Raw genomic sequence first — 10,397 nt, forward strand, 5'->3', positions numbered from 1 at the left:
GAAATAGATTCTGCAGAAGTCACTAGCAAGTAGGGATGTACTAAATAGCAGGAAACTCTCTCGTGCTGTTTAGTTTTTGAGTCCAGAGTATTTGGGTAGAAGAGTATAAGCTTGTCTGTAAGCTGATGGAGCATAGAGAAGTACCAAGATATGTTCTGAAGTGGAAGAAATTCATAAGCATGTATAGCAGTTCCCCTTCTACCAGCCAGTGTCGCATGGTCAGATCAAGAGCTTGTTGACAGGGGTAGTGAAAATAGATGGCAGATGAATGGAGCAGTAGTATAACCAGGCTGGTGTGTTGTGATGTTTCCTTCTAGGATTCAGTGAAACTTCGCATGCTTTTTTCTTTTCTTTGGGTGGTGGGGTTTTTGGGGGGTTTGTTTTTTGGTTTTTTTTTTTTGGTTGTTGCTTTAGGCAGGCAGGATGTACTGGGACAAGACCCCCTTTTTTGCATAGGTTTCCTGTGAAAGAGAATTGCTTAACTAGTGTGTATTGTGTTATTTGTTACAGGATGCCATGGCTTTTAACAAGTTCAATGTTCTCCACTGGCATATCGTGGATGATCAGTCATTCCCTTACCAGAGTATTTATTTCCCTGAGTTAAGTGACAAGGTGAGTAAACATCATTGGAGCACGGTGAGAGGGCAGAAATCTGGCACATATTTAATGAAAATAAAATGCAGAACCCACCAGTGGCAGTATACATCTGCCTTGGCTGATTGTGAAATGGTACCAGAGGACCAGTAAACAGCAAGTCCACATTTAGGATCCTACCTGGGTGTCTGTGTGGGCCATGTTCAAGTCTTCCTTGGCAGATGCATGGTAAATGACCTTCCTAACTCTTCTGTGCAAATTTGCTGCTGACAGTGATCCTCTGTGTTTGCAGGCCTTCAAGCAGTAATGATGTGCAAATAACCTGTTGTGGTGAACACTGCTTGGATTTCTGTTGGTTTATTTGTTTAACTGGTAGACTTCCTGCCACTCAAACAAACATAAGAGAGTTTCCTGTCAGCTCTAGGTTTGGAACCACTGCAGTAGTGTTTTTGCCGTGTCTGACATCTAGTTAAATTTACAATACACAACATGTCTGTAAGAGGTCCAAAAGTGAGAGGTTGTTTTCTAAAGCAAATACATTGCAATGTATCTCTATTTTCTGATTCACAGCAGACTTTGCTAATTAATGAAAGCCATCATGAGGTTCCTAGTCACGGTAAACTAGTAGCCAAATCAAGCACAAATAATTAAGTAGACTGAGCCTAAGCACAAGATTTGTGATTCTGTTTTAAAATGCTTGCTGTAATCTGACCCTCGTGAAAATTATGTAGGCAGTTACTGAGCAGATACCATGAAGAATTTTACAATTCAGAAATTATAAATTTTGGACAGTGCAGTCAGATTATTTTTCCTAGTAATGGCTGTGGAGTTCTGTCCTGTTCTCCACTGACAGCTGAACAGAGAGAGGTGGCCTTTGTCTCAGTAGCCTTCTTTCTGAAAGGCTTCTTGTTTAGCATTGTCTTTTTTTAATAAATTCAGCCGTGGAAACCCTTTCCAGTTAAATGGAAGCTTAAGGTCCTATTAATCATCAGGAGTCATGATGCTTTTCTTATGTAGTTTGGCTCTTTGGCAAGGGTCTGTTTCACCAAACTGTAGCAGTCTGGGTCTCTTGTCGCATTTTTTGGCTGTGTGAGAATGGAATAACACTCAAATTCGGTGTTGCAAAACAAACATGCCCTGATGCTAAATAGGGCATTGTGTCAAAACTGACAAGCAGAGGTGTTGGAAGAAGACACTTTCTGACTTGGCAGAATTTTTCCGTTAGTCTTGCATGTCATAAAAAGGGCCCTATGTTTCAGAACTAATGGTGCAGAGTGGAAGGGGAAAAACTAACTTGCTTCTGTACAGGAGAATTAAAAAAATATATATTTAAAAAATCTGATAGAATAGAAACTGTTTTCTTCAATAACTGTGAGCTAAGGAGAAAAGGAAAGTCTTCTCAGGATATTTGTCTTAGTGTGGAAAAAGAAGTTAATTTTTGCAGAGTGGTGTTTGGTTCTCCCCACCCCCACTAGTCAGCCAAAAAGTTCTGTCAGTGCACTTGCACATGTGATAGATCAGAAAAGGCCAACTTGTAAAACTGTTCTCCAGTCTAAGTTATAACACTTTAATCTAAATTTTGTGAGCTGCTAGTATAACGTTTTGTAAACTGCCTCTGCCTACATGTGAATACTTTACAGGGGGCGTACTCCTATAACCACATCTATACTCCTACTGATGTCCATCTGGTGATTGAATATGCCCGGTTAAGAGGCATTAGAGTTATCCCAGAATTTGATACCCCAGGACACACGCAGTCTTGGGGAAAAGGTATGTCCAATAAAGTATTAATGATTAAAAGATTGTGGTAAGTAGGATATAGCAACCAAATGAACTTGTTAAAAAGCAGCCTTTAAAATGCTTTGAAATGCCTTCATAAGAGGTAAGCAAAAGGCAGGCTCAGTGATGGTCATGACCTTTATGTGTTAGAGGAACTAAAGTGAATGGAAAAAGCTGGCACTTCCTGTGCTAGACGTGTGTGCAAAGGCACAGATATAATCTCTCTGCCTTAGACTTGATGTTGTTGTTATCCTCCCATCCGGTAGTCTTAAGTTCAGAGTAATAAGGCAGTGGCTAGGAATAGTGAGTCACTGCCTCTAGAAATTTCTGCTTTGGGAAGGTTCTTTCAATGTGGTTGATGTTTCTGTCAATTAGTAAAGTGGTAATCTGCTAGTGTATGAAACACAGCAAAGTTGGATGCTTCTTCACTCTCTATCTTCCAGGTTTCAGAGTAATACTTCTCTTGACAGAGAATACTTGAATCCTGAGACTGGGGATGTTTACGTGTACTCAAGGATGAGGGAACCTTGTACCTTAAATCAAGGTACACTAACTGCAATTTCACTGCAATTAATGTAAGATGGCTTTGACCCAAAGGGAAGTAGGAAAGATTTTTCTAGTACTTCATAGCTTTAGCTTTAGCCATGGGATGAGTCTTGTGCTCATCCTGTGGGATGTGGCCACAATGTTGGAAGATTCCTCGGGCTCTTTCTCACTCATTTAAAATGAGGAGGAAAGGAACAAGGCAAAAACTAAATCTGCTAAACACACCTGAACTTACACATCTCCTGTCCTTGCTATTGTGTCTTCAGTTCTCATTCCTTTTATGTGTGTATATATATATATATATATATAAGTCAATATTGCTTTCAATATCTTAAGTCATCTTTAAGAAGTTGTTCTTGATATTCATTATTCTGCAAACATTTCCTCATCTTAGGTTGCCCAAGGAAGTTGTGGATGCCCCCTCCCGGGAAGTGTTTAAGGTCAGGCTGGATGAGGCTTTGAGAAACCTGGTCTAGTGGAAGGTGTCCGTGCTGATGGCAGGGGGGTTGGAACTGGATGATCTTTTAAGGTCCCTTCCAACCCAAACCATTCTATGATTCTATGATATTTAGAGCAAGGTTCAGCTCCCTTGCCTAAAATCAATTGTTCCTGATATCTTTTTGTATAATAGCTTTTTCTAATGTGATGCACATGAGCCAGTCCTGGTTTTACTTGTGAATCTAGGTAGCTATGCTTTGTTTGCATTCAAATTCAAGATATTGAAGAGAAGGAGTCTTAAGGCATGTGAGGAGGGTAGTTGAAGAGATCTACCACTAGGGCCCTGTTTGGGGGAAATGTGCTGAGAGTAGAAAGCACGCAGCCAGGAAGATGCTGCTGCTGCTGCAACCACAGTTCACCAAATAAACTGAACTTAGGAATCTCCAGTCTACATATAATAGCTTTTTCCTGTTTCGTTATCCTGGATCATATTGTTTCACATATCTTGACTCAGGAACCAGTGCTTAATTTTTATGTCTGTCTAACCTTCCTTTCTTATGTAGAGGTAAATTCTTAGCAGGCTGAGGTAGGACGTCTACCTTGAGGCGTGTACTTCTCACTTAGGTGTTAACGAAGCAAAGTAATAAAAAGATAAAAGAGGCTTCCTCATAATTGGCTTCCTTCCTAAATCCATTAAAGCTTTTTTTTATTTAAGTAGTCATCCAGAAGCTGTTTTTGAGGCATAGTGAGGTATAGTGACGCGTTTCCATAAATTAGTATGTGTTAAATCACAAATCTAAAAGTCAAAGTCCTGATTTCCAGTTTTTCAACCTTGGGCAAGTTGTTTTATTTCATCCTGCTTCTCTTTGATTATACTTAGAATAGATGAGCACTTAAGTCATGAATATTAACCTTTCTAATATGTGTAACTACCTCTTCCTGATAGTGAAGTTAGCATACCAACATGGAACTGAATATCCTCTATTAATTGTTTCTATTAGGTCAAAAAAATCTTCTCACCCCTTGTTACAATGGAGAACAGCCAACTGGGTCCTTTGGACCTGTAAATCCCATTTTGAATACAACTTACGACTTCATGACTAGATTCTTCAAAGAGATCAGCAGTGTATTTCCAGATGCATACATTCATTTGGGAGGAGATGAAGTGAACTTCGATTGTTGGTACGGTGACAGTTCAAAGAATATCTAGTGCCTCTTAAATTTGCCTGAATCCATCAATTAGGAACTCGGTTGTGTGAGAGTTTTCACTGCTTAACTCAAATACCTCCACTCCTACTTCTGTAACTATTTACAGGAAGAGCATTTGTGGTCCTCAAGAAGCAAGTGATATTGTGCAGAATTTTGCTTTGACTAGCTGTTTCAGAAATGTTCAGGTAGTTCAAAGGGTTTCTTTATGAAAATTAACCTGGCAAGAAGGAGAACTAGTATGCTGGAAAAGTACTGTGTAAGATAATTAACACTTAAAAGTTTTGTGTTAAAGAAAGAACAGTTCTTTCCATTGAGTTCTGCCTTCCAGAAAATCTGCTAACATTATTACAGTACTGACTCTGGTGTGCTTGTGTTAAAAGTATGGCATGTATTAATTGAGTTCTTCATTTTGTCGTGGATTTTGAATATTTTGGAGTCTCTCTCTGCTGGACTAACTAATAATACAGAATTTGGAGCAGATCTAATTGGATGAGTATTCAAATTAATCTAGTTAGTATTTGTGCATTCTCTTGAAATATAAAATCTGAACACTCAGGACTTGCTTTAATTTTTAAAAACAAAGAAAATTGCTAACAAATGCTTTATCACAGAAGTGTTGGTTTGCTTTTGGGCTATTTTCCCAAATTCTTGATGTCACTCCCACAGATCCCCTGGTTCTATGGCTGCTGAGTTTCCAGACCTGCTGGCAACCTTCTCACAAAGTCATAGAGAAGCCAGGAACCCCAGAGCTCTTAGGAGCTTGAGGCAGCCTGCCAGAGACTGCTTCAGAGTGGGGACTCCAGTAGTTCTGCTGAAGAAGTCGGACTATTGGATTTATTTCAAATCAGGATGAAACTGTTTCAAAATACCTAGGTCATGTTTGCCTGCTGCTTCTGCTCTGCTGAGCGTTCCAGGCTATGGGATGCCTAAACCATCAGCCAGTGTGCTGTGTTTTGGTGTAAATTGTTGGGAAATCTGGTTTAAAACAAAACAAAATTATTCTTTATATATATATGTATACTTGTTTTGTTGTTATTTTTTAAGGAAATCTAACCCTGAAGTGAAAGAGTTCATGAAGAAGCAAGGATTTGGCACTGACTATGCTAAACTGGAATCTTACTATATTCAGAAGTATGTTGCTTTTTAATTCTTGCTCAGCTTTTCACAGCCACTATCTGAGGATGGTGTTGAGGTGCAGATACTGAAACTGATTTAGATTAGCCTATATTGTTTTCAAAAATTGTCATGTTTTGGGGACTTCCTACTGTCTTTTATTTTAACAGACTGAATGTAAAGTTCACAGCTTTAAAATGTGGGACATGACAAGGATAAGTAGGCTAGTTGTACACATTCTCTGTATGCATTAGATATCTTAAACTAGGTATCTGCTGTAATGTCAACAACGCGCAGGGTGGGGAGGAAAATTCCTAAGGTTTTTTGCAGTCATTTATTTCTCCATTTATTTTCTTAAGTAACATGGATGTAGACACCTGTATGAGTTGCTGATAGTTCTGAACATCAGTCTGTGTTACTGCACGTGCATATCCTTATACAGGGGAGAACATGCTCTTCAAGGCAGAGCACTGAAGGCCAAAACCAGAAAAAAATGGGGGTTTTTTGGTCCCTTATGCAGTACGGGGAAAGGCCTGATGTGCCTTAGGGTAGAAAATGTTACTACTTCATGTGCCTGTACTGATTTCATTGAAGTTCACAAACATGTTCTTATTTCTAAATTCTAGCATTTTGGACATTGTTTCCTCCTATAACAAAGGATACATGGTCTGGCAAGAAGTGTTTGATAACAATGCAAAGGTAAGATGGGAAAATAAGCAAGATACTCTTGCATAACAGCACAACATTGTGGGAGGCTTCCAAAGCAGACTATTAAGTAGTTATGGTTGTGTCTCAAGAGACGAGCAAATCTGGTGACTGCAGCAAGTCTCCGCAGGTGTGGGGCCTGCCTTGAAATTATTATTTATTGAACATGTGAAATAGGTGGAACACCAGCACTGAAGTGCTTCCTAAAGGTGAACACAGGTAATATAATATGCTTTAGAGCATCAGAGTAAAGGGTAGAGAAGATTCTATGAGTTTTCTGAGTTTTTTGTTTTTGTTTTTGTTTTTTTTTCCTTGCATAACTGTGTGTCTGGTCTAGTAATACCAGGTACTTAGCTTTTCAGAGCTAGTTAGATAACTGGTGCATGTAGGAACCCTCTTTGGACATTAACTGTGTGTAGTATAAACCAGGCTTCAGCAAACAGCTAATCAGCTGTATTCTTGGGGGGGAGGGAGGGGGCGGTTTGAGGGAATGACAAAAGGTAGCTCCTAAAATGTTCCTCTTCAAAACAAAATACCACCCTCCCCATTTTGAAATCCATCATCCTTTTTCCTGATAACAGCAATTAGGATTGTCTTTAATGTTTGGGGCATTTTGTTTTGTTTTGTTTTCCCCTTTTTAGCTGAAACCAGACACTGTAGTTCAAGTGTGGATGGAAAACAACTATGCTCATGAACTCAGCAGGGTCACTGGAGCTGGGTTCACTGCTATCCTGGCAGCTCCCTGGTACTTAGACTACATTAGTTATGGGCAAGACTGGAAGAAATACTACAGCGTTGAACCACTTAACTTCCCTGGTTTGTTACTTTTTTACGTGCATGAAAGTCTTTGTTTCATTAGTAAGGTGTAAATGGAAAAAATAAGGCTATTTAGAGTGGTCATGCAGTTGCTGTGATCAGATATGCTGTAATCAAAGGACTTCAGTGTCAGCTAGAACTCTGGAATATTCTCAAATTAAAAAAATGCAACTTTGCACTTCTCACAGGGCAAGGTGTTGCCTTCCTCAGGCGTCTGGCCCTGGTGCTTGTGTGAGACAGGATGCTGGACTAAGTGGACAGATGCATTGTGCATTAGGGGCAGAGTTGTGCAAAGCGGCTGTTGGCAGACAAACTGAACTGGTACGTTAGCAAGCTTCTAGTGTCAGACTGGTAGAGAAAAAGACATGTTCTCTCCTTCTGGCTAAAGCTGGTACAAACTTCCTATGCTCTGCCTGGGGCTCTCATTTTCTGCAAGGTGGCTCTCAGAGCTGATTAGGGAGAACACCCAACTTCTGTAGCTTTTTCAAGGAATGCCCTGTGTCTGACAGAATTAACAGTTTCAATCAGGACTGAAATATTTGAAGAATGTCAGAATGCTGAAGAATGTCTTCAGAGGATAAGAGTTAAAATCCTTTCTGATAGAGAAGGGAAATGGGTTCTCTGGGCAAACGGCCTGGTGGTTCTCACATTCAGTAACAAGGTTACCAAAACGTTAAGTTGGTGCTCAGGATAGATAGTTTGTATGATAAAACAAACTGAACAGCAATCCTCTCTCAGTATTGGAAAATGAAATTTTTTATATATACCAATCTTCTTGGCAAATAGAAATTCTAACTTTCTGCTTTGAATTCAGGATCTGAAAAACAGAAAGACCTTTTAATAGGTGGAGAAGCCTGCCTGTGGGGGGAATTTGTGGATGCAACAAATCTCACACCAAGACTGTGGTATGAACTACTTCATCTTTAGATTTTTAGAAAGCTAACTACAAGGAGCATTAATTAATCCAACAGGACTGTATGCTAGTGGTAACAGTGCTCTGTACTAAACCTGAGCAGCTATAAAAATTGATGCTTCTGGATACAAGACCTGGCATTAAAAACTTTAATCCATTCTGGGTTATAGACTATACCTACTCTAAAACTCAGTGTATCTTTACAGGCCTCGAGCAAGTGCTGTAGGGGAAAGACTCTGGAGCAGCAGCAACGTGACCAGCTTGCAGGATGCCTATAAAAGACTGACTAATCATCGATGCCGCATGCTCCGGTAAGATTAATAGCTGCAGTAAAGCTTGATCGTTATGCCTGGTAACCAGTGGCGTTCCAAGTACAGGCCTGAACTGCTGGTCTGGAAATGAAGGGAGGAGAGCTAGCAGTCTAATCTGACTATGTAAGTGTCACCCCATGGGTTTTGGGGTTCTTCCTCAGAAGAGGAAGAAGAGATTCATTAAGACAGGAGTTCTAGACAGTTTTTCAACTAACATTTTCAGAACTCATTAATTTTCTTCAGTGAAATACTAGAACTCATCTATGTCTCTTTCCTCTAAAGGAAAAACCAACACAATAGCTTACTTATTTCAGACAAAAAGGATATTAAAGGGTATGTAGGAGGAATACACAGACAGGAGAAAAAGTAGACTAAAAAAAAAAGTTGTTATTTATTATAATTAATAATTAAAGACATACAGCAGGCAGTCAAGTGGAACTGTCTGCATGAGATGAGCCTGAATGAGCTATTCCTCCAGAAACTGTCTTAATGTAAAGACTGAAAGGGGTGGATAAAGAGTCTCTGGTGAATTAAATTCTATTTATGGCTACTGTAAACAAAGTCAGTTCATAACATATTCCTCTTTGCAGTTCTTTCCTAAAAACTACCTAGACAAGTTACTGGTTAATTAGAGCTATCTTTGTAGTTGTAGAAATGAGTGATTTCCAGGTCCTAAGTCCAAGTTTCATTATCCAATTTTTCCCTTGCAGCTCTTAAGTGCAATGTAAAGACCAGTATGTATTACCTTACAAATCACTGCACCAGTGCTATCTAGCTCTTAAATATCCAAGAAGCAGAATTATGACTACAACTACTTTAACTCAGAAACATCTTTTTATACTGTTTTTGTACTGTACCATCATAAGCTAAAGGGGTTGGTTCAAAGCCACATGAGAACAGAGTAATTTGTTAGTGTAGCTGTTTACTAAACTGGCTTCCCCAAAAACATGAATGAAAATGACACAGTTAGAGCTGCCTATGAAGGAAGCACTGGAGTTGGGGAGGCAGTGTGTCAACAACTGATTCATATTTTCACATTCTCATGACTTCTCTTCAATAAAAGCAATAGATCAAGATGACTAGCCCCTGAATTAAAGCTTTTGAACCTGTTTTCTAATATCCTGGTATGTGTGATTGAAACGGAGAACTGTTATTTAACTGAAGTACAATGAACTGTAGAATAGGGCTCTTTTTCAGTCCCTAAATAGGCCATCTGTTATTTCTTGGAAGTCATTTTATTTAAACAAAGATTAAAATAGAATGCCAGTATCTCTCTTCCTGCTTACACAACCAGCCACCTGTTTGATTATAATCACAGACCTTCCACTTTATTTTAACAGGCGTGGCATAGCAGCCGAACCTGTGTTTGTTGGATACTGCGCCCATGAAGCAAGAGGGTGGTAACGGCCGCAAAAATGTCTAGTCAATAACCTGAAGTGCCTCTGGGGAATTAATATATGTGCATGCAGTTTGATATTTGAATGAAGACTTAAAATTTTCACACTTAAAAGTTATTTGACATTCTTGTTGGAGTAAAAATGATGGCTTTCAGCTTTCATTACAAATGGGGATTCTTCACTGTGAGATTCTGGAACTTGGTACAATGGAGTTACCAAATCCAGTTTCCTTATGTTCTAGAGTTGAGGGAAAATAAAGATAAGACACTATTTAAATAAAGAGCAAACATTCTTTTTATTTCAAAGTATCTTATAACTTAGCACTTTTCTATGTAACTAGATGATTGCAAATCAGAACTGACTTGTAACACATAGCAAATCAAAACCAGTGCAGCTTCAATCACTCATTTCTAAAGGTCAAAAACAATCCTCTCTCAGCATACTGCAAGGTCCTGGGAGAACTCTGCCTTTCTTGTATTTTTTGCACAGATCTTACTTGATTTACAGAAGCATCCATTCCACTTAGTTGCTAAAGCAAACTCAGGTAGGAGTTACACCCAGTGCTGACCTCTGGTT

General features: G+C 39.2%; 1 protein-coding gene across 1 annotated transcript in view; it reads left to right on the plus strand.

The window, feature by feature from the left end:
* HEXB (hexosaminidase subunit beta) overlaps positions 1 to 9,945 on the plus strand; it is a 13,106-nt gene extending 3,161 nt beyond the window's left edge. The window contains exons 4-12 of the mRNA XM_010169928.1: positions 511 to 612; positions 2,235 to 2,364; positions 4,359 to 4,539; positions 5,611 to 5,697; positions 6,306 to 6,378; positions 7,026 to 7,200; positions 8,015 to 8,105; positions 8,320 to 8,424; positions 9,765 to 9,945. Of these exons, the coding sequence (XP_010168230.1) occupies positions 517 to 612; positions 2,235 to 2,364; positions 4,359 to 4,539; positions 5,611 to 5,697; positions 6,306 to 6,378; positions 7,026 to 7,200; positions 8,015 to 8,105; positions 8,320 to 8,424; positions 9,765 to 9,828 (1,002 nt within the window). The 5' untranslated portion in view covers positions 511 to 516 and the 3' untranslated portion in view covers positions 9,829 to 9,945. The remainder of the gene's footprint in view (positions 1 to 510; positions 613 to 2,234; positions 2,365 to 4,358; positions 4,540 to 5,610; positions 5,698 to 6,305; positions 6,379 to 7,025; positions 7,201 to 8,014; positions 8,106 to 8,319; positions 8,425 to 9,764) is intronic.
* Positions 9,946 to 10,397: the final 452 nt, after the last annotated feature.

The sequence above is a fragment of the Antrostomus carolinensis genome, unplaced genomic scaffold (genome assembly GCF_000700745.2).
Source record: "Antrostomus carolinensis isolate BGI_N321 unplaced genomic scaffold, ASM70074v2 scaffold19996, whole genome shotgun sequence".
In the NCBI taxonomy this organism is placed as follows: Eukaryota; Metazoa; Chordata; class Aves; order Caprimulgiformes; family Caprimulgidae; genus Antrostomus; species Antrostomus carolinensis.